The 27,317-nt window shown below is 49.2% G+C and overlaps 1 protein-coding gene across 2 annotated transcripts; it reads right to left on the bottom strand.

Moving 5' to 3' along the window:
- Nucleotides 1–406: 406 nt before the first annotated feature.
- Nucleotides 407–26,757, bottom strand: FBXO17 (F-box protein 17). Of its 2 annotated transcripts, none has more exons than XM_079119373.1 (6): nt 26,520–26,757; nt 6,914–7,279; nt 6,212–6,323; nt 3,855–3,950; nt 2,950–3,085; nt 407–1,353 (listed from the first exon to the last, which is right to left on the bottom strand). In XM_079119373.1, the coding sequence occupies exons 2-6, from the start codon at nt 7,260–7,262 to the stop codon at nt 1,210–1,212; spliced, it is 837 nt and encodes a 278-aa protein (XP_078975499.1). In that variant the 5' UTR covers nt 7,263–7,279; nt 26,520–26,757; the 3' UTR covers nt 407–1,209. The 2 variants fall into 2 exon arrangements, with proteins under 2 accessions (XP_078975499.1, XP_078975500.1); XM_079119374.1 differs by having other exon boundaries at nt 26,505–26,757.
- Nucleotides 26,758–27,317: the final 560 nt, after the last annotated feature.

The following is a 27,317-nucleotide window of genomic DNA, read 5'->3' on the forward strand; positions in this document are numbered from 1 at the left end:
AATGGCACTGATGGTAAGACGCTGACCTCATGGTCCAGTGCTTGGCCATATTTGATTTGAAGATGTGGGAGTGGTGTTTTCATTACTGGGCTTGAAGCCCGGCTCTGGTCCAAGGCCTGCCTCCCTTGCACACTGGTAGTAATAGGTTATTTAAATGCTGAGCCTAGACTAAATGACATTGATAAGGACACCTGCCCAAGAGCTGTTGGGAGGACCACTGAGGACAGGCCTGGGAGCCACCCAGTGCAGAGCCCTCTGGGTTCTGCAAGCTCACCTCTGCCTACACTGCACGAGCCACGCAGCCTCCTGACATTCTCGTGATTCTAAACCTGACACTATGGGTCCTTTATGATCAGAGCTGGATACAGACAAGCATACTGATTGTAAGCAAAAACCACTGATTACCTCTTATTTAGCACCAATTTTATTGAGCTAGTTGGTTGGCCATTCCCAGCTATTCAAAAAGGAAAGGAAAGAGCTCCGCCTCCTGGCACACTTTGCTCCAGAACTCTCTATACCAGAGGGTGTGGGTACAAGGGGCGGGCTAGGGCAGTGTGATCCCGTGGAGGTGAAGGCAGGGGACCTGGCCTCCACAGTTCTGATGAGAGTCAGTGCCAGCTTAGCCCCCAGCGGAGGTGCTGCTGAGCATCAGGGTAGACATTGCTCAGAGGTGGCCGGTTAGGCAGCCCCACAGCTGAATCCCAGAGACTCCCCAAAACAACAAAAGGGTTTTCTTTGAGGTCTCTGTTGGTCTCAAGGACAGATGCTGAATGACTTCTGCTCCCTGCCAGCAGCCAGCGTACCCCAACAACGTGCAGACAAGAGTCACCAGGAATGGTGACTTGTCAGGCTGCCTTCCTTCACCGTCACAAGCCCTGGTGTGGCCTTTGTTTCTTGCCTCGGTTTACCCACTGACATCACGCAGGAGGAAACAATTTATAGACACGAATGAACTAAATGTCCCAGTTACCTTTAGGACACCCCCCCCGGGGAGCCGAGGAAGCTCTGACGAGCTCGCTTGGATCCCTGGTCTGTCACACAGCATGAGGACCGCCATGCTGAAGCAGCAGCAAGTGGGTTCATGGGAGGTGTGCCCGGAACAAGCCGCATGGGACCCCCACTGTCTCTGAGTGTCCTCCAGCTCTGGGTTGGGAAGCCACTTGATTTTGATAACATCCAGCAGGTGGCAGTGCAGCCTGGACTACTGGATCAGGACGGCCGGATCCTGATCCTCACGCTGGAGTGGGTCACAAGGGCACCGTAGTGTCCCACCCAGGAACGCATGTCTCTCCCGTACTGCTCAAATGACACGTAGCGGATGCCCTTGCCAAAGTTGGTGAAGACGTGGGAGACCTGCGGGGAAGGAGAGGGTGGGGTCCTGTGCTGGCCGCCTCCTCGCCTCAGCAGATGCTCCCGAATACCCAGTAGGCGCCGCTGGGCCCTGCTCTAGGTGCTGGGGTGCAGCAGTGAGGTCACCAGCAAAAAGACCCTGTGAAGCTGACCTGGTAGGATGCAGCCACAGAAGAAAGGCAAGGTGAGGAACACGGGGCACTAGGGCAAGTGGGTGGGACATGCATGAGCAAAGGGAGCAAGCCAAGGTCTCGAGGTGACTTTGAGCAGAGATCTCGAGGAGAGAAGGGAGCCATGTAGGGCTTCAGAGGAAGAGTGTTCTGGGCAGAGTGAACAGCCAGTGCAAAGGCTCTGAGTCGGGAGAAGCAGGGGATGGACTCAGGAAGGTCATGTGCAGGTCACGTGGGGCCTTGTGGGGCCATGGAAGGACTTTGGCTTCTTTTTTTCTTCCCCCTTCCCCGTACTGGTGATTGAACCCAGGTATTCTACATGAACTTGTGATCCTCCTGCCTCAACTTCCCAAGTTGCTGGGATCATAAGCATGTGCCACCCTACCTGGCTTTTTTCCTTCCATTTTTCAATTGGGACAAAATTCATGTAACATAAATGTCACCATTTCAAAGTATTTTTTAGTATATTCACATTGTTCTGCAACCATCGCCACCATGTCGTTCTGGAACACTTCCATCACCCTAGGGAAAAACCCCGTACCCTGTAGGCCTTTGGTTCCCTCCTCCCACCCCTGCTCCTGAGCACGCTGGTCCACTCTCCATGGCCTTGCCTGTTCTGGATATTTCACGTACATGGGGTCACACGGTGCTCTCTTTTTGTATCTTGCCTCTCCCTCAACATCTTCAAAGCTGATCCATGTCCTGGCATGGATCTGAGCTGCGTTTCCTTTTAGTGGCTTCATAATAGGACTTGGCTTTTCCTCTGAGATGTCACCAAGGGAGGGGAACAAGCAGGTAAGTGCTGCCATGTGACTCATTTATTTTTAAGGCTATGAACTTTTTTTAAACTTCATTTTATTATTTATTTAGTTACATGTGGTGGTGAGGAGCGAACCCAGTGCCTCTCACATGCTAGGCAAGGGTTCTGCCACTGAGCCACAGCCCCAGCCCCCATGTGACTTATTTTATCTGGATATTTGAGGGGAGAAAGCAAGAGTGGAAACCTAAAGAGGCCACCTAAAAGGTTACTTGGCTATCTGAAGTGTGACGATAGGATGGGGATCCAGCAGGGACTGGACTGGACCCTCCTTACTTTAGTGTGACTTCAGGTCAGTGAGCATGCCCCACCCCTGTGCCTCAGTTTCCTCAACTCTAGAATGGACACAGGGCAAAGACTTTGGTTTACCTTAACAGTACCCTGCACACAGTAGGTGCTCAATGTCTGTTGAAGGCTGTTGTACTAATAAATCTGTAACCATTCTGGATCAAGGCCTAGGGTGTGGTGTAACAAGGGCTCAGAAACTGCCGGCTATTACTACAGGTGTCCCGCGCTGAGAGCCAAGTCAGAACGGAAACCCAGCGGGGTGACAGGTTGGGCAAGTGGGTCTTGGAGGGGGCCGAGGGTGAGCGGAAGGCGGTCTGGACCCACCTGTCGGCAGCTCCTCTCAGTCCACTGAAGGACCGGGTTGGGTGACGCTGAGAACTTGACCACTTCGTTTTCATACACGTCCAGGAGGCGGACCCGAAGCCGGTAGATGCAGCCGCAGTTTTCTCGGGCGCCCCACCTGCCAAGAGGCAGTGAGCCTCAATGTCCCCGCCACCCAGCCAGCTCCTTCTGGGCTGGGAGGAGGGAGGCCGAGGGCTGGTTTTCTCTGCACCCGGATGAGGGTCCTGCACGACTACACTGCATTGGGACACCTCTAGGGGTGGAGCCTGGTCCTGGGATGGAGCCAGAGTCTGCAGGAGGAGCCTGGGTGCTGCTGGAGTGTGCGCTCCCGGGGGCTAGGCTAGGGGGCGTGGCTACGATGCTCTGGGCGGGAGCCACAACCTAGGGGAGGAGCCTGAAGATCTGGAGAAAGAACTGGAGCCCCAGGAAGGACAGAATGCTTGATGGGGGAACCTGCATGCTCTGGAAGGAGGGTCTTCATGGTAAGCTCACTGTTGGCTCTGCACCCCAAATGTGCCTCCTCTGAACTTCAGTTCCTAGGGCATAGTGGGCCTTCAGAAGCCTTGTGCCTTTAGGGTCAACGTGGAGCTGGGGGTGATGGGGACATCAAACCAGTCGGTGGACCCATGTGGACAACCTAGAGGTCTTCTGGGAAGAGGGTGGGGAGGCAGGCATAGCCGGTGCCCTGGGCTCACCAAGGGTCCGCCCCTCCCTGGCTCTGCAACTGTGACAGCCTTGGAAGTGTCACTGGGAGTCTCCTCTGGGACTCATGGAGAGTGCACAATACCAGCCTGACCTCACGGGGCTGACGGAGGCCTGAACTGAGCTCTTGCTGCAGCGCCACCGCCACACCGCTGTGGCTCTGGGCAGACTGCCACCTCACTCACCAGTCAGCCACGCAGATCTCAATCTGGGCGCTGTCCAGCAGCTCCTGCCAAACGCCCTCCATCACCAGGTCCACAAGCTGCCTCTTGAAGCACCATCTGGGAGGGGAAATGCAGGAGACGGAGCACAGGGTTCTGGCCATCAAGCCACGCCTGGAAATCACCTCCTCCAGGAAGCTTCCTCTGATCACCATGCCTAAAGTAGCCACCCATGGTTTGCTTCCCAGGACAGGAAGATGTCTGATAGGCTGTGTGTCACTGTGCCCAGTATCTCCTTGTTTCTCAGATTCCCTCCCCTTTTCCACCCTGTTCTGGGCTCCAGGAGGCTGACCTATATGCCAGCCTGCCCTGAATGTTTGTGGGGACTGGGGCATGAGTCAAATCGGAGGCCACACAGTAGACATAAAAGCAGGGAGTTCTTGGGCCTCCTAAGATGTGGGGGCCCATTGGGCATGGTGGTGGGTGCCTGTAGTCTTAGCTACTCAGGAGGCTGAGGCAGGAGGATCTCTTGGGCCCACTTTGAGACCAACTTGGAGTTTGAGACAAGACCCTGTCTCACTTAAAAAGAAAAAGAAAAAAGGGTGTGTGGGGAGCCCCAGCAGGGGATGGAAGGGAGGGAACAGAATAAAATTCAGGTATTAATCCTACGGGTCCATCCTATGGGACAGCGGTGCCTCTGAAAGGAAGGACACAGCCCCACAGCAGCCTCAATAGCCCAACCCTGGGGGTCCTGCAGGATCCCTTGTGGTCTGTCCAAATCTTTGCAAACAGTTCCCTCCCCTAATTTGAATGTAACATGATAATAGAAATAGTGTAACCCTCTTTGAGACTATAACAGAAACATTGATCTATGGAGCAGAAGAGTGCCAGGGACACACTTAGGTATATATGGGGACTTCATAGATGACACAGATAGTGACACCATTCTATGGGGGCATGGATGGATCCTTTAGTAGACAGTGCTGGGAAAACTGGCTCAGTAGATGGTGTGTGGGGGGAGTGGGTCCTGACAGAACAGCACATTGAAAGGTAGATTAAAGATCTAAATGTAAAGAGCCACAGGGTTAATAGAAGAGAGTATAGGAGGCATATAAAAGACCATTGTCAAGATCCAGGGTGGGAAAGAATTTTTTTAAAACAAAATTTCAAGAATACATTTTTTTTTTTTTTTTCAGTTCTGAGTATTAAACCCAGGGCCTCATGAATGCTAGGGAAGCATTGTCTCTAAGCTATACACCCTGCCCAAGAATACAGAGAAATTCGATCACACAGAAACAATAGATTTCTGTCAACAAGGAACACCATGGACACAATTAGTAGAGATGACAGAGTGGGAGAAGATTTCTGCCATTCCCAGGATGGACAAGGGACATCTAGACTACAAGGAATTATTTTTTGTGGGTGGGGGTACTGAGGATTGAACCCAGGGCTACTTAACCACTAAGCCACATCCCCAGCCCTTTTTTATTTTTTATTTCGAGACAGAGCCTCCCTAAGTTGCTGAGGCTGACTTTGAACTTGCAATCCTCCTGCCTTAGCCTCCCAGGCTGCTGGGATTACAGTGTGCACCACTGCAACTGACAAGACTACAAGGAATTCTTGCACGTTACAAGAAAAAGACTTCAGTCCTAGTGGAAAACATGAACAGGCAATTTACAAAAGAATGAATTTTAAAAGCTAGCAAGCACACGAAGAAATGCTTATTAGTAAACATAACAGTGCAAAATAAGACAGCAAGGAAATAACACTTCACCCATAATATAGTGGCAGTGACTAAAAAGCTAGGTAATGCCACATGAGGTTTACCTACAGGAAGAGGGATGAGCAGAATGAGTATGGGGGGGATGAGGATAAGAGAAAATCAACTAATAAATCAAGCGGTTTTGATGTCTTCATAGTGTTTATCATAATCAGAAGCTCTGGAGCTAGATTCCCTGGGTCCAAATTCTGACTCCATCACTAGATACTAGTTCTCTCTTAGCTTCAGTGTCCTATTATAAAGGGTCCCAAGGATAGTACCCGTGTCATAGGGTTGTTGCCAGAATTGAGAGTTCTATGTAAAGCACACAGCATAGAATAACCCCTCTAAAATGCTTGTGGTGTTATGTTACTATTTGTTTAATGTCTCCCCCAACTCTACATTTAAAATGAAAAAGAAAACGGGCATCTTGCCAGTGTTTCTGATTTTTCCCTTGTATCTCTGGCATATAAAACTGCCTGAACCTGAGTACCTGACAGGCCTTCAATAAACGTTTGTTGACTGGATGAAAGAGGAAATAGACTGAAGGTAGGGACAAGGATGGTGAATCGGGTCCTTTTCCCTCTTTGGGCCTTTGCCCCTTTAAACAGGGGCCACTCACTCGAAAGAAGTCACGAAGCAGGTCTGGGAAGGAGCCCCGGGCACCACTGTCAGGTTCTTTTCCACGGCCCAGCCATTTCCTCCATGCTCTACCTCCCAGCCTCTGAAGCCCTCTGTGAGAATACAACAGAGTTGAATTAATGGCTGTCTCAGGCCACCTCGCCCAGCAGAGTCCCCGCCACCCCAAGCTTGCCCCGTCCACCATCCCCCACCCCCAAACCCTCCTACTCCGAACGCGTCTCTCAACATCCAGTATTTCTCTTCCCACAACCGCGCCACACAGCCCCACAACCACTCAGCTTCTCCTGAGCCCCACTTGGCCCTCCTTCCCCGTCCCCGCCTCTGTTTCGCCTCCTCTCTCCCGTGAAACTATTGGCACCGCCCGCTACTCCGAGCCCCGCCCATGCTCCGGGTTCCCCGCCCCTGCAAGGTGGCCTAAGCCTTCCGCGCAAGCTCCGCCCTCCCCAGCGTTCAATTGGCTTCAGCCCAGCACGCCCCTGGCTCCACTTTCTAAGCCACGCCCACCACTTTTACCTTTCCAGCTTCACATTTCAGCCCCGCCCCCTGGGTCCTCCAGCCGCCTAGCCTATTGGTCATCTCTCAGGCCCCGCCCACCCCTCAGTCTCGCGGAGTCTCACGCCCTACAGGTCTCTTCAGTCTCCTCGGCCTGCCCCCTTCCCCCAGCCCTGCCCCCGGCACGCACGCTCTCCGCAGGAGTTGAAGATGAGGTTGCGGCCGAGGGGCGCCCGCAGGCAGTAGCGCGCCAGGGCGCAGAGCGGGAGCTCTTCTTCGTCGTCGTTACTTGGTGGGCAGCGCTGGGCCAAGGCGTAGAATGCACGACCCTCGGTGCTGCGGTCGCGGGCCAGCTGCAGCAGCCACACAGTGGGCCCGTCCACAACATCGCGCCAGGCGCGGCACACCGGGCGGCAGCGGGTCACTAACGCTAGCGGCGGCACGTGGCTCAGCACCTGCACGAGCAGCTCCGGGGGCAGCGCGTCCAGGGCCACCGGCGGATCTACGGGCAGCCGCCGCCGAGACGGCCGGGCGCCCATCTCCCGCCGCCGGCGTCCTGCAGGTCGAGAGGGGACAGCGAGTCAGCGCCAAGGTCATTGGGTCCATGGGCGACCCACGGGCTGCCACGGCCGCGGAAGCTACAAGGCTACAGACTCGGTTTCAGCCTCCTGACTCTGAACAATGATAGAGAAAGAGAAATCCTCACTTCGCCCTCCTTCCCTCCCTGGTCTTACTCTGACTCCATTGGGACTGCTAACCAATAGCTCCCATCCCGCACGCACTTGTGTCAGGCTTAGCACTTTATGTGACCATAAGCACATCGAAGATACAGATACAGATACACACTGGGAGAAGCCATTTCCACTCCATTCCCCAGCCTGTTTCAACTCCTTGGGCCTCTGGAATTCAGGACCTGTCTTCAGCAAACTATTTCCTCAAAGGAGGAATGGTCTCTGAACATTTTTGTCATCTTGCTCTAAATGGAACCCGGCTCCCCTTTTATGCTCCTTCCAAGCGAGTGGGAGTTGCTTTCAGACCATTCTCCTTCCAACCTCCCCAAGTTCCCAGCTGCACACCTCAGGTCACCAGAGTACACTGCACACTGCCTATGGGTGCACCTTCCGCTGACCCCGGTCTGCGCTCCTCTCCTTTCCACAATCCGTGTCCATTGTCCATCAGGCTGTTCCCTTGGTGGTTTCCATATTCAGGTAGATGATCATTTAGCCTCTCTGTTCCCTGATCTTTTCTCCTCCTTGTCCCCCTCCAACCCTCACTCTCATGGCGGCACCTCTGTAGCCACGCGTTCCCTGCTCCCACCGCCTCACCCATCCGCTCCTCTTTTCCTGCCGCCGGGGCCTCAGAGGCCTATCCTCCCAACCCTCAGTGATTTCCATCCTTCTCCCTCCGCCATTTTCACTGCCCTTCGCCCCTCACGTCCTCCTCTCTTCCTTATGCAGCTTCACTTCCACTGTTAATCACCAGGAGCACCCTTCCTGTCGGTCCTTGTCCCTTCGGCTTCCTCCCACGCACAATGCTGCCTAAGACGAACCTTGTGTCCCTTAGGCTTGTGCCCACACCGCTTGAGGTGCCTGAAGAACAACACAAACCCCACTACCCTGTCACCCTTCAAGTTTGCCAGCTTGACCCTCAAGCAGGCCCCATAATGCTGCCTGGGAATCAGATCACATCCTCATCTGCTCTCTCAGTCTCTTCTTCTGGTCCTTGGGGTGGGATCCAGGGCCTCTGGCACACTAGGCAAGCGCTCTCCCATTGAGCGCCCCCTCCTGCCCTCTTCTTTGTTGAAGGACAGCTGCACACCTCTGCCCTCTCCCCTGGGCTTCGTATTTACAGAGAAAATCCAAGCTATGAAAGGAATTTCCATAGGCCCCACCCCACACCCACACCTACCTGTGCAGGTGTCCACACCTGATTTCCCACTGAGGCTGCCCCTGCCACCGCTCCTGTTCCTACCCCTGCCTCCACCTGGGGTGACCACCCCACGCTGCACCTTTGGTTTCCCCGCTGCTCCGCATTCTTCCTGTCAGTGCAGGTGGCCTCGGACCCCTCCCAGCTGAGAAGGAACCCTCCCGAGCCCTGTCTCCCCTCCCTCGAGCTACAGCCCCATCTCTTTCTACCAGTGCTTCACGCACACTAGCCAAGTGCTCTACTTCTGCCTGCATCCCAGGCCCAGCCCCGTTTCCCTATTTCTGTCTGTAGCAAAGCTTCTTTCAACTTAGAGACCCTGTGTCACCAAAGTAAAAAAAAAAAAAAAAAAAAAAATCAGGTGGGCACAGCAGCTGAGGCGAGGATTGCATGTTCAAAGCCAGCCTCCGCCATCTGGCAAGGCCCGCTGGGGATGCGGCTCAGGGGTAGAGAGCTCTGGGTTCAACCCCCAGGACCAAAAAATAAAGAAGACAGGATCCAGCATGGAGCGCCTGCCTAGCAGGTGCAAGGCCCGGGTTCCGTCTTCACTGCGAACAGACAAGCCCTGCTCAGAACAGTGGTCTTTACTCACTACTCCGTCTTCTGCCCTCTTTCCCTCACAACCCTTTTCCAGTCAGGCCTTGCCCCCGGCCCTGTGCTGAGAAGTTGAGGCAAGTTGATGGAGGATGCAAGGCCCCGGTTACCGTCCACTGCTCGCCTCGCTCAACCTGCCAGCAGCCTCCGCTGATCATTCACTGCTTCTGGGACGCCCTCCCCTCTGGACTCCGGTCTTCTCGGGGTGGCTTCCTGCCCATCTCCTTGGCTGGTTCCTCCTCCTTTCTCTCATCTCAGAGTCGGAGACGGGGCTTCGAACCTCTTCTCTGTCAACACTCGCCGTCGCTCTCCCCCTGCTCCCTGCTTCTTTGCTCTGTCCTCTCTTCCTCACAAGTGTCCAAGTCACCTGAGTCAAGTATTGCCCAGCGCTGCTCAGAACTCTCCTGTGGCATCATCTCACTCGAGGTAAAAGCTCGGTCCTCCCCATGTCTACAAGGCCCCATGTGATCTGCTTCCATCCTTTCTCTATTCTCATCTCCCTCTCATTCACTCTGCCTCAGGGCCTTTGCACTGCCTGTTCCTTCCACCTGGATTCAGACAAATTTCTTCGCTTACTTCCAAATATGCTTTAGGTCTTTTCTCAAATGTCAACTTTTCCACAGGGCCTTCCCTGATGACCTTATTTACAGTTTCAGGGCCTCACCACCACCACCACCTTCTTCCCTTCCCTTTTCCTCCCTTAAAACTTCTAAAGTGTCTGTCACTGTCTAACAGAACACACAAATAACTATATGCAATTAACTTATTAATCCTCTTTGATATCTGTCTTTCCAACCACATTGTAATCATCATAAGGGCAAGGATTGTTTCTTTTGTACATTGTACATCGCAGTGCCTGATATTTAATAAGTATTCAATAAAGAGAATGTTAAATGGATAAATGAAACATCACATGGAAAACCCGGTCAAGTCGGATGCTGTGGCACATGCCTATAATCCCAGCAGCTCGGGAGGCTGGGGCAGGAGGATCGCTAGTTCAAAGCCAGTCTCAGCAAAAGCGAGGCCCTAAGCAACTCAGTGAGACCCTGTCTCTAAATAAAATACAAAATAGAGCTGGGGGTGTGACTCAGTGGTCCAGTGCCTCTGAGTTCAATCTCCGGTACCAAAAACAAAAACAAAAAACAAACAAACAAACAAAAAAACAGAGCAAGTCAGGGCTGAGCGTGCAGCCCAGTGGTTGAGCCCTTGCCTGGTTACACGTCAGGCCCTGGGTTCTGTCCCCATGGCGGCCAACTAATGAACAAAACAAAACCCCACAAAAAACAAACAAAACCATTTCACGGATGAGGGAACTGATGTCACACATGTGTAACAAGGTGGAACACATTTATTTAACAAGAACTCAGGGACTCGCTGAAGGCCAAGTCAGAGACTCACTTCACTTCATTGTGTGAAGCAGACCCGCCTAGTAAGGAAAGTACAGGGCTGGCCCGCCCGTCCTGCCTGGGTCCAAGTCCCAGGCATGCTTCCCGCTGGTTACAGGAGCAGGGGCCAGTCACTTCATCTCTTTTCACCTGTTTCCTCTTCTGAAAATGGGACGTTGTAAGTGCCGACTATAGCGGGGCCCGGGGGCACCCGCCTGTAATCCCAGCAGCTCCAGAGGCTGAGGCAGGAGGATCGCAGGTTCGAAGCCAGGCTCAGCAACTTAGCAAGACTGTAAGCAACCTAGTGAGTCCCCGTCTCAAAGTAAAAAATAGAAGGGCTGGGAATGTGGCTCAGTGGCCGAGTGCCCTTGAACTCAATCCCTGGTCAAAAAAAAAAAAAAAAGAAAGAAAGAAAGAAAAGTGCCTACTTCCTAGGGCAATCGTGAGGATGAAGCAAATCAATATTTATAAAGCTCTTATGGAAAGCCCTTGGGGGCTCATGAGTAAGGGCCATATTAATTTAATATTAAGCACCAAATTATGTCAGTTGCTAATACTATTATTAACGCTTCACAAAAAAGCAACAAGCAACTATTTAGCTGTGATGTTTTTATGCGGTGCATTTATTGGCCCTTATTAAGCCATCGTACTATGCATCTCATTGGATCTGATCATCTTGTTTAACAGGCGAAACCTCCTTTGAGGTCACCCTGGGTTAAGAGGCTTCAATGAGCTAATGCTTGTCATATGTATACATAGCAAGTGCTCACTTCCTGTCAGTTGTTACTATTTTTAAGCAGATTAATTAAGGTTTTGTTTGAAAAAAAAGAAGAAAGAGGACTGGAGGACTGGGGATGTAGCTCAACTGTAGATCGCCTGTCTAGTATGTGCAAGGCCCTGGGTTCAATCCCCAGCACTGCAAAAAGGGAAAGAAGAAAAAAAGATTCTATCAGGCAGGGGGTCCATGAAATATAACAAAAATCCTGATTTGTCTCTTTTATTTTTATTTTGAGACAGGGTTTCGGTAAATTGCTGAGGCTGGCCTCAAACTTGTGATACTCCTGCCTCAGCCTCCTGAGGAATTATAGGCATGTGCCATCAGGCCCGCCTCTGATGCTGTCTTTATTCCCACTACAGAACTGAAGTCATGGAGACGGACTGCAGAGATTAGTTTGTGCTGTTCTCAGGAAGTTATTAGTTGCATTAATTAACGTGACTCCTAAGCCAGCTCACTAGTTTGCCTGGCAGGGATGTGAGACCCACCAGAATTTAGTTCCCTAGGTCTGCTCTTCTTAGGAGCATGCTGGGCTTTGATATTCAAGGGACTTCTGGGGCTGGGTGGGGGTCTCTCTCACCCAGTGAGGGCAGCCAGACATCATCAAGGAGCAAGGAACTTCAAAACATATACCTCTTGTTAGATGCGCGATGCACGCCTGTAAGCCCAGCAGCTTGGGAGGCTGAGGCAGGAGGATCGCAAGTTCAAAGCCAGCCTCGGCAACTTAGCAAGGCCCTAAGCAACTCAGTGAGACCCTGTCTCCAAATAAAAAATTAAAAAGAGCCAGGGATGGAGCTCAGTGGATAAGCACCCCTGGGTTCAATCCTTGGTACCAAAAAAAGAAAGAAAGACAAAAAGAAAAGAAATATACATCTTGAGCTCTCGGCCACACCATACAAATCACACAAGGAGCTTGCTGAGGACACATCAGGTACCTCATGCCCACCGTGTCTCAGGGCTCAATGCCAATCACTGGATGGATCAGCGTGGGTCCAATGAGGCTGGTGCTTCCCGCTGCTCTACTTGCCCCAAATAACCACAAAGGACTTTCCCTAGCTGACGTGTTCCTCCTCAAGTTTATAACTTCTCATTAAGTTGCAGGGTCTTTGTGACCACCTCAGCTTCCAGAGCAATTTGGAAGTGACATTGCTCAGGGATTTCCAAGACAGTGTCCTCAAAGAGGCCTCTGCCTGATCCAGGCTTCTTTGGAGCCCTGAGCCCAGCAATGTGCTGCTAAGCGGTTAACAACTGGCTCTTAGGAGCCGGGTGGAAAGAGCTTGATGTATAACCTCTGCGGCTTTCCATGGGGTAAATCATACCCACCAGGGCAGATTACAAACTGCCCATGTGAAATCCCGGAGCTGTGGGGTTGGAATTAGCTGGAAAGAGATATGCACAATTAATGAGCTAGAACAGGCCGCCTGAGTCCCTGCAGAAGCCTGGGTGCCCTGAAATCCTCACGCAGATAGACGCGTGAACGCCCCCAGCTGTTCCAATCTCTCCATCCCAGGTGCAGAAATGAGGAAGCCCCTGTGGACCACTTAGCTGAGCTCAGTCAGTCCCCAGAACCATAAAAGGTAATGATAAAATAATGGGCTTTGGTTTGTTTGCTTGTTTACTGGTACTGGGAATTGAACTCAGGGGCGCTTTGCCACTGAGCCACATCCCCAGACCTTTTTATGTTTTACTTTGAGACAGGGTCGCACTAAGTTGCATAGGGCCTTGCTAAGTTGCTGAGGCTGGCCTCAAACTTGTGATCCTCCTGCCACAGCCTCCCAAATTGCTGGGATTACAGGCATGCACCACCACTCGGCCTTGATTGTTGTTTTAAGTCACTATTTTCAGCAGGCTGTTATGCAGATATAGTAAAAGGGAACAATGCTTGGGGACCTGCCTTGCGTGGGATGAGGACCCCTGCGATCACCCCCAATAAGAAACAGTGGCTATCCGGACTTAGACCTATCTGATGCTACCCATGCCAACCTGTGTGATTTTGGGAAAAAATATTTATTTCCTTTGAGCCTTGTAAATATGTCAGGAATAGCATGATTTTTTAAAATGTTGGTTTACGTACTGACAACTGAATTTTGTTGGTGTAATATCTTTATTGCATTTTATTTAAAAATCTAGAACTGGATCTTTTGTATCTTGAGAATGTGGTCAATGACTCAGTGGCTCATTTCATGATAAACTGTCCACCTTCTCTCTTCATGGGTTCTATAACCTTGGCTTCAGTGACCACTAATGGAACATATTTGGAAAAAAAAAGAAGACATATTTTTCTCTGTCATTAGTCGCTAAACAATACAACAAGTATTTACATAGCATTTGTACTGCATTAGGAATTATACGTAATCCAGAGATGATTTAAGGTGTACAGGAGGGTGTACATAAGTTATACACCATTTTATTTATTTTTTGGTGGTGCTGGAGATGAAACCTTGGCTTCAAGCCTGCTAGGCAAGTGCTCTACTCCCAGCGACATCTCCAGCTCTGCTCTTTTGCATAAGGACTTGAGCATTCCAGGATTTGGGTATTCTTGGGTGGGTTGCGGGGGACCAATCCCCTGGGGCTCTCCAGAGCTGGCTATCTGAACCACAGCAGATTTCAGGGCATTACAATGTCGAGCTGAGGGGTCTACTTATTTAGAAAGCATTTTTTTTTTTTTTTTCTATTTCTGGATCTGAGGGCTGACTATGTGTTCAAGATTCACTAGGATTCACTAGGAGGCTGGGTGTGGTGGTGCACACCTGCACACAACTCCCAGCAGCTCGGGAGGCTGAGGCAGGAGGATCGAAAGTTCGAGGTCAGCATGTGAAACTTAGCTAGACCCTGCCTCAAAATTTAAAATAAAGAGCTGGGGATGCAGATCAGTGGTAAAGGGTTCCCAGGTTTGATCCTGTCACAGGCTCTTCACTTTGTGCCTGCCTGCCCACCTTGACCCTCCCTCCCTTTTCTTTGTTTTTCCTTTCTCTCTCTTTCTACTAGGGACTGAACCCAGGGGTGCTCTACCAGTTACATCCCCAGCCTCTTTTGAATTTTTTTAGTTTGTGCATTTTCTATAAGAGATTTGCTATAACTGATAACAACAATAAAAAGAGAGGGTAGTCCATGGAAAGAAACAAAAAGAAGTCCAAAAGCATCTCTCGAAGTTAGCAAATAGGAGCCAGTCGAGATGGTGCAGGCCTGTAATCCCAGAGATTCGGGAGGCTGAGGCAGGAGGATCTCGAATTCAAAGCCAGCCTCAGCAACTTATCGAGGCCCTAAGCAACTCAGGGAGACCCTGTCTCTAAATAAAATAGGAAAAAGGGCTGGGGATGTGGCTCAGTGTTAAGTGCCCCTGGGTTCAATTCCTGGTACAGGGAAAAAAGAGCAAACGATGAGACTATTTTACAATGAAGGAATTCATATAAATAGTTTTGAGTCAGAATATAAATATCTAGTTCGGGGGCTGCGGCTGTGGCTCAGTGGTGGAGCGCTTGCCTAGCACATATGAGGCACTGAGTTCCATCCTTAGCACCACATAAAATTAAATAAACAAAAAATCCATTGACAACTAAAAAATATTTTTTAAAAAATCTACTTAGTAATTCTTTAACTTGTGCAGTTTATTGAAACAAGAGACCTTTTAATAATGACTAAGAAATTTTGCACAAAAATACCTGCTATTCACTGATGGTATTGATGTGCTTGTTTTGGTTTGTTTTAATATATTTTTTGCTTGACAATTTTAAGAGTAACCATCATTCTATTTATTTTTATTTTTATTTTTATTTTTTTTATGGTTCTGGGGATTGTCTGGCTCCTTTAAGTAATCCAGGCTAAGGGGCCTCAGGATGTGTCACACAGTGGCTGGGGCCGGGTCAGCGAGGGCTTCTTGTCTCATGGCCTGGGGTGGGGAGACAAGAAGAGCTGGGGTTTGTTCCCGGACATTTCTGTTTCCTGTGGTCTAGCAGGAGTCTGCACTTTCAAAAAAGATGAATAATGTAATTTCATTTGCAAGGCTGATTGTACTGGACAGGTTCCACCAACAAAGAATTCTCCTCCCCAGATACCAAGAGCATCCCCAGTCCTCTGCCTTCATCATGGACAGTCTTGTTTTTACTTTGTGAGTTTTATTTTTATTACTCGAACCAGCTAGCAACATATGAGAATAACTTATGTACAACCTTTATAAGATTATACATATTTTTGCTTGATTTGATATTATACAATTTTGTCCTTAACTGTCATTGCATTTTGCTTTATGAATTTGGAAGACTGAACAATCTGTCAACATGGACAATGATATTTCAGCAGTGGACCAAAAAGTGGGTCTTATCACTGCTTCCTCTTCATAGAAGTATTTATTCCTGTGTAAAATTTTTTTCAAATTTTCTGTATGTTTGAAATTTTTCTTAATCATGGCAGGAGGATCCACAGGGCAATGACTGAGCACCTCTAAAGTCTTTTAGAACCCTCCTATCCAGGGAAGGGAGCAGCTGAGGGTCTCCAGTATCCCAGGTCGCTGCTCCATCAGAATTGTGATGGTCACCAGTTCCCACTATGGAACCATCTGGATCTGGGTTCAAATCCTGCCTCTGCCTCTGTCTGGAGATGCCATTCCTTACATCCGCTGCTCACTCAGGAGCCTCAGTTTTCTTGTCTGTAACCTGGGGACAACTCTTGTTTCTACCTCAAAGGGCTTACAGGAGCATTGAAGGACAAATATCCCCAAGCCATGCCTAAGAGTCAAGGAGGAAGACGTGGTCATAACATAGCCTAGGGGGCTGGGAATATGGCTCAGTTGGTAGAGAGCTTGCCTTGCAAGCACAAGGCCCTGGGTTCGATCCCCAGCACCGCAAAACAAAACAAAGAAAAGCAACAAGAAGTCCTAATAGGCTTGAGGTCTTCAAGATGAAGATCTGGTCTTCTGAAAGAACGAACCCAGAGTGAGGCGCCCTCTGTAGATCACCTTGGGAAGGGGAAGAGAGGAGGCGGGTCCCTGGGTACATCAGGGGGCCATCAGGTCAACAACCCCCCCACCAGGCGGAGAGATCCGCACCATAGCCGCGAAGGCGGGGTATCTCGGCGGGGGGACTGGGGTGTATACACACGCACGTGTACATCTTTTCATTTTTTCTTTGCACATGGATCCTAAACTTCCCAGAACGGGCACCACTAAAACAAACGAGCTTTATGGGTGTACAGTTCACTTCCCCTAAAGCGCACACAGGTCGGCGCCGTTTGATTTTAACAGTGCACCACTGTATAACCTCCTCCACGCGTCACTCCAGCAGGTCGCCGGGTCCCGGTGAACCCTCAACTGCCATTCCAAGGCAACGACTAATCTGCTTTCTGCCGCTGGAAGTGGGATGTTTTCTTTTCTGTAATTCCATGCCAACAGAATGATCGAGGATGCCACTTATCAATTTACTGCCTCGTTGTCCCAAGGCGTGAAACTGGAGGGCGCCCTAGGAATCTTTTTCCTTGGGCGGCTGACGCAATGCTACGTCTTGTCGGTAGAGGGCGCCGGAGAGGCGCTGCCGGAGGCCGGGGATGGGCTTCCCTGGCCAGGCTGCTCCTGCTGCGGCTTCGCAGCACGTGGCTCCTGCTCCGTGGCTCCTGCTGCGCATGGCAGACAGCAGCACTCACCTCAGCTGGGAACTGCTTTCCCTGGCCTTCCAGAGGATGGACTTCTGGCAAATTCCATCACAGGGACTCCTTCGCCCTTCGATGGCGATAGCCAAGCCTACTCCAAAAAGGTCAAGCTCTCAACCTGGGGCTGTCCTTTCTCAGCCTCTCTACCCTTTCTTACACTTGCGTGGGGTGGCTGCTCTTTTTATCTATTTTTTTTTTTTTTTCCTTTTCTTTCTTTAATTTTCCTCCCTGAGACTTGGTCTTGCTATGTTGCCCAGGCTGGCCTCAACTCATGGACTCAAGTGATCCTCCTGCCTCAGCCTCCCTAGTAGCAGGAGCTACAGGTGCACCCAGCATTGTATCTGCTATTTTTATATTCATCAGTTTTCTGCTTGTTTCTTAGCAGCCAATCCCTTGCACTCTGATTCCCTGTTATAGTTAATAATTCTGTATCTTAAACATTCCTCTGTGGTTTCCATCTCCTGATTAGACCCTGACTGAGACATAGAGTATGTGCTTCCTGGCATCTAGCTTCCTTCCCCCAGCATACCGTGTGTGTGATTCATCTACTTTATTGGGTGTGTTAATCAGTAGATCATTCCTTTTTTTCTTGCTGAGTAGTATTCCATTGAAAAGATAACCTATAATCTGTCCACTCATCTGGGTTGTTTCCAGTTTGGGGTTATTATGAATAAAACTGCTATGATCATTCATGTACACGTGTGGGGGGACATAGATTTACATTTCTTTTGAGTAAATACCTAGCAGTAGAATTCTTGAGTCATGGGGTGTTTTAACTTTTTTTTTTTTTTTTTTCTCTTGGTCCTGGTGATTAAACCCAGGATGCTTTACCACTGAGCTACCTCCCAGCCCTCTTTATTTATTTTCTATTTGGAGACAGGGGATGGCTAAGTTGCTGAGGCTGGCCTCAATCTTGCAATCCTCCTGCCTCAGCCTTCCAAATTGCTGGGATTACAGGCAGGGGCCACCCACCATGCCTGGCAACAGTGTTTCTAACCAGCAACAGATGGTTACACTAAAATCATCAGCAAGACACGGTGAAGATTCTTTGCTCTTTAGAATGATTTTCCCTTTGAAGAGCCTGCATGGCTTCCCCTTGGAGAAGGCAAACATGCCTTCAAGATGGTCACAGCCTCTGTGAACCTGTGGGCCTGTTTTTTTTAAGGCACCCACTGTGGGTGCCTGATGATCAGAGGAAATCCCTGATCCCACCACCTGGGTTCACCCCATGACAATGACAGTCCAGATGGACCTGGTTCTGGGCCAGATTCTCTCCACATGTTATCTGAGGGACCCCAATGCCTGCTAGAGAGCGGGCGCCATGAGGCGGGCTGGGTGGGAGAAACCGGGGACAAAAGCTTTGACTAGACATTTAATTGGAAAAGATACCTGAAGGCCTAATAAGCACATGGAAGTTGCTCACGCAATTGGGCATTAGGAAAAGACAAATTCAAATCACACGCATACAATGTCTGTTATTTAAACTGACAATGCTGACAAGTTTGCAGAGGACCTGGAGAAACTAGAGTTCCCATACGCTGCTGGTGGGAATGTAAACCCATACAGGCACTTTGGAAGACAGTTAAGCAGCTGCTTTAAAAATTAAATAAAAAAAAAAAAAAAAAAAAAAAAAAAAAAAAAAAAAAGGGTAGGGGCTGGGATTGTGGTGCAGTGGTAGAGCACTTGCCTAGCATGTGTGAGGCACTGGGTTCAATTCTCAGCACCACATACAATATAAATAAAGATATCTTCTCCACCTACAACTAAAAATATTAAAAAAAAAAAAAAACCACTAAGCATAGACTTACCATGAGACCCAACTCTTCTGGGTAGATTTTCTACCCAAGAGAAATGAAAACAGACATCCACACAAAGATTCATAAGCAAATACAAATGTTCAAGCAGTATTGAACATTCAGAAACAATTCAAAGGGGCTGGGGAGATAGCTCAGTCGGTAGAGTGCTTGTCTTGTAAGCACAAGGCCCTGGGTTTGATCCCCAGCACCTCCCCCCCCCAAAAAAAAAAAAAAAAAAAGAAACAATTCAAATGTCCATTCCCTGGTGAAATAGACAAAAGTGGTATGTCCATTCAATGGAGTAGTACTCAGCAATAAAAAGGAGCAAATGGGCTACAATACGAACTCCAAACCAGTGCGCTAAATGAAAGAAAGCAGACATTCAGTACAAGAAGACTCCCTGTTATATTTACTTAAATGAAATGTTCAGAAAAAGGCACACCTGTAGATACAGATACTACCTTTTTAGTTTGGGGCCAGGGTAAGAACACAGTGACTACAAATAGGCAAAGCTTTTGGAGGTGATGGAAACGCTTTTAAACTGTGAGGATGGCAGCAGCAGCTGCAAAGTCACTAAAAGCCACTGAATTTTCCATTTAAAAGGGCTGACTTTATGGTATGTGAGTTTGCAAATTTCACCTCTTCATAAGGCTGTAAAGAAAACCATTCTGCTAACTTCCTAGGCTATCCCTCTTGTCCCAGGGTCATTAGGGTACTCATTCCAAGTCAGGAAGGTGGCTTCTGGGGAGAGAGAGGCTTCCTAACCAGAAGGAGTTAAGAGGGACACATCTGGGGCTGGGGAGGTAGCTCAGTCGGTAGAGTGCGTGCCTTGTAAGCACAAGGCCCTGGGTTTGATCCCCAGCACCCCCCCCCCCCAAAAAAAGAGGGATACATCTGAGTTGGCAGTGACTCTGTCCACCTGGATTCTAGTCACTCAGGTAGTTGCTTCACAATCATTTGTTAAATTGCGCATGTAAGATTTACGCACTTTTCTGTACGGATGTTATATGCTGCAATTAAGAAAAATAACACTACCAAGGAACACCCTGATAACATAAGCCAGAGAAGGAAATGTCGAATCGCGTCTTAGTGGAAATGATCATTGTTCATATTCGTTGAGGCTTTCTCTGCGCTGGGAAGACTGGAAAACTCTTTACGTGCATCATCTCACTCCTGGGAAATTTCTGGGCAAGAGGGTATCATGGGGCCGGCAAGGGACATGGGTTTTGGGAATTGCTGATGACAGGTGGAGGAGGGAGTCCTGGGAGAGGCTGCAACAGTGTCCAGAGCCCTTTGGAATGTCGCTCTGAGGCTTGCGAGGCAAGCTCTCTACCAACTGAGCTATATCCCCAGCCCTTGAGGCTTGCTTTTTAAAAGGGGCAAGTTTCCCTTTTTCTCTTCTCCCTCTCCCCCTCCCTAGCCTGGAGATAGGGAACAAGATTACCCTGAGCTCTCTGTGCTCCACAGGAAGGAGGTGTCTGCCAGAGGACCTAGGAAGTGAGTATCTCCCAAATTAACAAGTGAATGTTAAATATACCATCAGGGCACCCTGGGACCCCCTGTCTGGGCACACCTGGAATGTAGCCTTTGAAGAGCTCCTTTAAAGGCCCTGTTTCTCCTGATGGGCAGAATCACAGTCTTTGGGACAGGAGTCCCTGTGCTTCTCCTTTGCTACCAGAGCAATAACCTTCTTTTTCCTTTTTCTCAAAACCATGTCCTCTGTTGGCGTGGATGTGGGGGGAAAAGGCACACTCATACATTGCTGGTGGAGTGGCAAATTGGTGCAGCCACTCTGGAAAGCAGTATGGAGATTCCTCAGAAAGCTTGGAATGGACCCTGGTGGGGGTCCATTTGACCCAGCTATCCCACTCCTCAGTTTATACCCCAAAGACTTAAAATCAGCATACTACAGTGATGCAGCCACATCAATGTTCATAGCAGCTCAATTCACAATAGCTAGATTGTGGAACCAACCTAGATGCCCTTCAATTGATGAATGGATGAAGAAACCGTGGTATGTATACACAATGGAATATTACTCAGCCATAAAGAAGAATAAAATTATGGCATTTGCTGGTAAATGAATGAAGTTGGAAAATATCATGCTAAGTGAAATAGGCCAAGCCCAAAAAACCAAAGGCCGAATGTTTTCTCTGATAAGTGCATGACAATATATAACAAGGAGGGGTGTCGGGGGAAAGAGGAGAATGAAGGAACTTTGGATGGTGTAGAGGAAAAAGAGGTGGGAGGGGGTGGGGATGGAAAAAAGTAGAATGAGACAGTATTACACTATGTATATGTATGATTACATGAATGTTGTGAGTCTACATTGTGTACAACCATAGAAATGAAAAGTTGTACCCATTTGTGTACAAGGAATCAAAATGTGTCTGTAAAAATCTTTAAAAATTTAATTTAAAAAAGTGTCTTCCTTACAATAAAAATGAATTTAAAAAAATACTTTTTAAAAAAAGGTGACCTCCTTATTGAATTGACATTGGGGACAAGGACGGAGCTTTCAGCAACAATGTGACATGGCAACCGTTCCACCCTTGGTCAACCTTGTGTGGCTTTTATATGTAGATATTTATTATTTATTCACACATGTTCTGGGGAGAGGGCAGTCGTCGAGTTTGAACCCCCGGATGCTCCACCACTAGCTACATCCCTAGTCCCATTTATCTATTTATTTTTATTTCTTCTGAGACGGAATCTTGCTAAACTGCCCAGGATGGCCTTGAACTTGTAGTCCTCTGCCTGGGCTTCCAAGGGGAGCTGGGATCACAGGCAGCTTTCCCCTGGCTTTCCCTTCCTTGAGGGTGAGATTTGTCCTCTGTTGGATAGGAAATCTCCCCGACCCCCAAGTCCAAAAGCTCTGAAAACCGAAAGTCATTCCCAGACCCACTGGGTGGCAGGAGCTGACCTGAAGTGACATGAGGTTCTGTGTCTTCCTGAGGACAAACATGCGCTTCACTGAAGAAACACAATGGTGCCCTCATCCAACAGGGTGCGGGGCGTGGTCGGGTTCCAAGACCCCGGCGGATGCTTGAAACCAGGCCTGGTACCCAAACCTACCTAGACTGTTTTTCCTACGCACACACCTATGGTAATTTATTGATCAGGCACAGCAAGAGATTAGCAATAGCAAAGATTAAATAGAACAATTTTAACAATACCGAGTCTTAAGAGTTATTCAAATACAGCCTCTCTCTCTCCCCTTCCCTCTCTCTCTCCCCTTCCTTCCCTCTCTCTCTCTCCAGTACTGGGGGTCAAGCCCCAGGGCCCTCTAGCACTGAGGTACAGCCCCAGCCTTTACATTTTATCTGGAGACAGGGTCTGGCTAGGTTGCTCAGCTGGCCTCCGACTCGCTATCTTCCTGCCTCAACCTCCCAAGTCACTGGGCTTACAGTCGTGCGCCACGTAGGCTCTGTCCAGTTTCCACGCGGGGTTGCTCTCAGCCTTCTGCTCGGCTGAGATGACAAGTGCTCTCCTGGTGAGAGAACGCCAGGCTGCTACATAAAAGGCTCACTTGACTAGGGAGCTGTGGCTTCGCCACAGGCCAGCTGACAATCTAAGGCAGCTCCCAAGTAACCAAGGAGGGGGTCGTGCATTCAGCTGGGATATGATGGACTTAGGACTCCAAGAGATTTCACCATGCTACTCAGACCAGCATGCCATTGAAAACTTATGAATTGCTTATTTCTGGAATTTTCCATTTCATAGTTTCTGACGGCCGTTGACGTAGGATAACCGTAACCATGGAAAGCAAAATTGAGGATAAGGAGGACTATGATATTAACGTGTTCAGTTACACTGTGTCCCCGGTCTGATGAGGGCTTCATATGTGGCCTTAATATTCAGAAAGTCGAGGTTCCCAAACGCACTGGCCCCCAACAGTTTTGCATAAGAGGCGATGGACTTCTGGTAACTCCCACCCCTCATGGTTGCGGGGAAATCAAATGAGATCAAGGCCTGGCCCTCGACCAATCTCAGCTGCCAGTTAGAAGCGTGTTACTATGATTAGCAGCTCTGACCCCGGCGGGGGACTCCATATGTCACAACCATGCATCCCTGAACCCGGCGGTGGAATGTGGGAGGGGAGCCACCCTAGCCAACAACCAGACCAGATGCAGCAGGAGCAAAAGCTGCAACCCCGGCCCCCTTTAAAGCCACTCCATGAGTTTTAAAAAGGAAAAAAAAAAAAAAAAAAAAAAAACGACAAAAAAAATGACCAGTTCAAAAATCTATCCCAAGAAAGAAAGAGTGGAAGGACCCAACAATTATGATATTAGCAATATTCACAGGCAAACAGAGTATGGTAGTTAAGAAAAGTCCTTCACTAAATGATAAAGGCTCCAGCCAGGCGCCGTGGCGCACACCTGTGATCCCAGAGGCTGGGGAGGCTGAGACAGGAGGATCGCAAGTTCAAAGCCAGCCTCAGCAACAGTGAGGCGCTAAGCAACTCAGTGAGACCCTGTCTCTAAATAAAATACAAAATAGGGCTGGGGATGTGGCTCAGTGGTCGAGTGGCCCTGAGTTCAATCCCTGGTACCCACTCCCAAAATAATAATAAAGGCTCCTGTTAGCTGAGCATCTAGTTGGCTCTGAGCTTGTGGGAAGTGCTTTACAAAACCTCACAGAAAACTCACAAACAACCCCATGAGTTGAACACAATTTTCTGCATGGGGAAATTGAGGTCTGGAGGAGAGAAGCTATGGGCTCAAGGCCACCTGGCAAGTCAGAGGCAGAGCCAAAAGGCAAAATCACAACAAATTAGAGATTTGTTAGTTAGAGATTGAATTCGTTTTTGTTTACAAGTCATAAATCAGAATAGTCTTGTGTGTGTGTGTGTGTGTTCTTGGGGATTTAAACCCCAGGGCACTCTACCACTGAACTACATCCACAGCCCTTTTTATTTTTAATTTCAAAACAGTCTTGCTAGGTTGCTGAAGCTGGCCTCGAACTTGCCATCCTCCTGCCTCAGCCTCCAGAGTTGCTGGGATTACAAACCACTGTGCCTGGCTCAGGCAAAATTCATTCTATAATATAGAATGTGAGGTCCTACCAGGCCATGGCAGAACAGTGGGTTTTGTAAGGTGGGGTTGAGAGAGTGGAACAACAGGGAGGAAAAAAAAAAGTGGATTGGCTAAAATCAGGTTCCTTTGGGTGCCTTTCCGGTGCGGCTAAGGCATAGGGAATTTCCTATCACACTGACTCAGGTAGATAGGAATATCTGTTTTCTTAAGAAAAATGGTCAGTTTGGGGATCCATCTTCTTCTTTAAAGTTTCTGTTTGATACGTGGCATTTGGCATGAGCAACTCCATTTTGGTTTGGTCTGGTCTGGTCTGGTCAGTTGGGCCTAACAGGAGCTCAGGACTCCATGGTTTTTTTTTGTTGTTGTTGTTGTTTTTTGCGGTGCAGGGGATTGAACCCAGGGCCTTGTGCTTCCGAGGCAGGCACTCTACCAACTGAGCTATCTCCCCAGCCCCGACTCCATCGTTTTGAGTCCCTGTGTGTAGGACTCCAGATTGTGCCACTGTGTGAATCTCCTCTGCCTCTTTCTTAATTTCTAAATCATTTTGCTTTAGTTTCCCCAATTTTTTACTTTAACATTTTTATCATGTAGAAAACTTGGAAGAAGTGTAAAGAGAACATCTATAGACCCTACATTCATTTTGCCATCTCTCTCTCTATTTGCACTACCAGTTTGCCCAGGCTGGCCCTAAACTTGTGATCCTCCCGCTTCAGCCTCCAGAGTTGCTGGGTTTACAGAATCATGTCACTGTGCCCAGCTCTGGTCTTCTTAATTGAAACCACTGGCATTTCCTTTTTTTTTTTTGATAACAGGGATTGAACTCAGGGGCACTCAGCCACTGAGCCACATCCCCAGTTCTTTTTTATATTTTACTTAGAGACAGGGTCCCACTGAGCTGCTCAAGGTCTCAATAATTGCTGAGGCTGCCTTTGAACTTGAGATCCTCCTGCCTCAGCCTCCAGAGTCTCTGGGATCACAGGCATGTGCCACCCCTTCCAGCCCATTTCCTTTTTTCTTTTCTTTCCTTAAAAAAAAAAAAAAAAATTCTGTAGTTATAGACGGACAGCATGCCTTTATTTTATTTGTTTATGTGGTGCCAAGGATTGAATCCAGTGCCTCACGCGTGCTAGGCAAGCGCTCTACCACTGAGCAACAGCCCCAGCCCTCCTTTTTTCTTAAAGAAATTATATTATTTTTATCACAAAAAATAATCGGTGCATTAATTTTTTTTTTTTTTTTGCGGTGCATTCATTTTCTATTTGATTTGGGGGCCGTATATACAACTTGATTGGATAAAAAGTCTTATAATTTACATATATACTTAGAAATTTATATATATATTTAAATTTATCTTTTAAACCAGGTTCCTTAGGCAGGTCTTACAAAAAGAGGGTGTCATCAGATACTGAGTATATTTACTGGAATAAGGAATACAGGTTTATTTTTTAATTTAATTATTTATTATGGTGCTGGGGTGGAGCCTGGGGCCTCCCATGTGCTGGGCACGTGATCCACCACTGAGCCACACCCCTGACCTGGAAATACGAGTTTCAAAAATTATTTTATGTCAGGAAAGCAGCCAATAGAGTAATTAAGAAGAATGTTATGATTATATAGAAAAGACAGAAACTGTGCACAAATGGTATGCCTTTATGCCATGTACAGAGAAACATGTATCCCATATGTTTACAATAAAAAAAAAGGAAAAAAAAAAAAAGAAAGAAAGAAACTGTGGAGCTGATGAAAGTCGTCTCTTATTTTAAGCAAGGGATCAATGGACACATTGTTTACAAATTCAAAAATGAAGAAATTGTCCAGAAATTTGCTTTAAGATTTGGAAGCATTTACCCAGGGAATAGACAGCAGAAAAAGTTAAAAATTATGCACGATCCATTACGAGTTAATTTATCCATTTTTGAAAAGTAAATTAATCACCCCAAAATATATATACATACAAATAAATATGCAATTAGTTGCCTAGCAGGAGAGCAGCTAAGGTCTGAAGGATTGTTGTCCATTCATGCGAGGTCCGTCGGTCCTGCTTGTCTTTTATCCTCGAGTATTCCCAGGACATTTAAACCATTGCTAGTTATTTAAAACCCCATTCATAATATTTCACTCTTTCAAACTATGACGCAAACAGATGCCGTCTGAAGTTAAAGGAACAAGCTATAGAACGTTCATTTAAAAAAAAAAAAAAGATTCCTGAACTTTGCAAAAGTAACTTAGGAGAACAAAGTTGGAATCGAGGGGCGTGGCCACAGCTACACACCAGGGGTCCCAGTTGCTAAATCGAGAAAAGGCCCTTTCCGACCCCGAAGGCACAGACTTTGCTACGGGACTGCGGCCAGGAAAGAAAAGCCAGCCGCAGGCTCGCGGGGCCGCAGAGAGCACGTGCTGCCCGGCGGTTCGAACGGGTTTACGGGCGACCTGGGCCGGGCGGGAGGGGACCCGCCGCGAGAGCAAAGCGCTTTCGGTGCCATTCGGGGCTTTCGAACGTGAGTTGGCAAAACTCTCGAGTTTAAAAGGGGCTTGAATCGTGGGAGGGCCTGGGAAGGGGCGCCGGGACGCCGGGGACCCCCGCCCCTGCCGCGAGTGGGGACGGGCGCTCGGATCCCACCTGGGTCCCTACCTGTGCGGCGCTCACCTGGCGGCCCGCCCGCAGGAGGCTGGGGCTCAGATCGTCTTCCCCGCCCCGCTCCGGGGGACAGTCGGGGGGCGCCCCGGGATCGGCCTGGCCCAGGGAGCCCCGGGACCGGCTCTGCGCAGTCGGTCCTCACCCCGGGGCTGGCGGCTGCAGTCCGGTGCCGGGGACCGGCGGCCGAGCGCGGTGGCCGGCGGGCGGGAGGCGGCCCTGCCCGGGCGGCTGCGCCGGGAGCCGGGAGGGCGGCGCTGGGAGCCGGGAGGGCGGGAGCGAGGGCCCCGCCGAGGACGCCCGCCCGCGCTGCAGATCCCGAGAGCCCTCGCCGTCCCCACGTGGGTACCTGCGACCCGAGACCCTGGCCTCCTGGCTGGCAGCGCCGGCACCTCCTCTCGGAGAGTTCCGCGCCCCCAGGCCCCCGCCGTGGGGCTGCTCCCGGCTCCCCACCTCCCCTCAGTCCTGCTCAGTGGCCTCCGCCATTCAAAGCATGGATCAGATCATGCACCCGTCCGCAGCTAGTGAACGGCTTAGCTGTGACTCTGACCCTGGGCCTGATTTGCAGCTCTTGGATACAAGGCCCGACCCACAGGGATGTCCCCCTCTTTACATTGTGTCCCAGGGCTAGATGCTCAGAAGCCCTTTCCTGTTCTTAAATCGAATCCTTGGACTACACATATTTCTTGCAGCAATGACTAGTCGGTGCTCTTCTACTTAAGGGAGCCACTCCCTCCGCCCCGCAGCAAGATCAGCAATGGTATCCTCACTGGCGGAGGATGGACATCTATCTGTGTTTTGGGAGGGATG

The sequence above is a fragment of the Sciurus vulgaris genome, assembly GCF_902686455.1.
Source record: "Sciurus vulgaris genome assembly, chromosome: 17".
Lineage (NCBI taxonomy): Eukaryota > Metazoa > Chordata > Mammalia > Rodentia > Sciuridae > Sciurus > Sciurus vulgaris.

Excerpts from the sequence above, each read along its gene's own strand:
- FBXO17 (XM_079119373.1), bottom strand. The coding sequence starts at position 7,262 with ATGGGCGCCCGGCCGTCTCGGCGGCGGCTGCCCGTAGATCCGCCGGTG. Across the intron at positions 6,324-6,913 it reads CTTCAACTCCTGCGGAGAGC|AGGGCTTCAGAGGCTGGGAG; the intron begins GTGCGTGCCGGG and ends GTATTCTCACAG. Across the intron at positions 3,086-3,854 it reads GAGATCTGCGTGGCTGACTG|GTGGGGCGCCCGAGAAAACT; the intron begins GTGAGTGAGGTG and ends GCCTCTTGGCAG.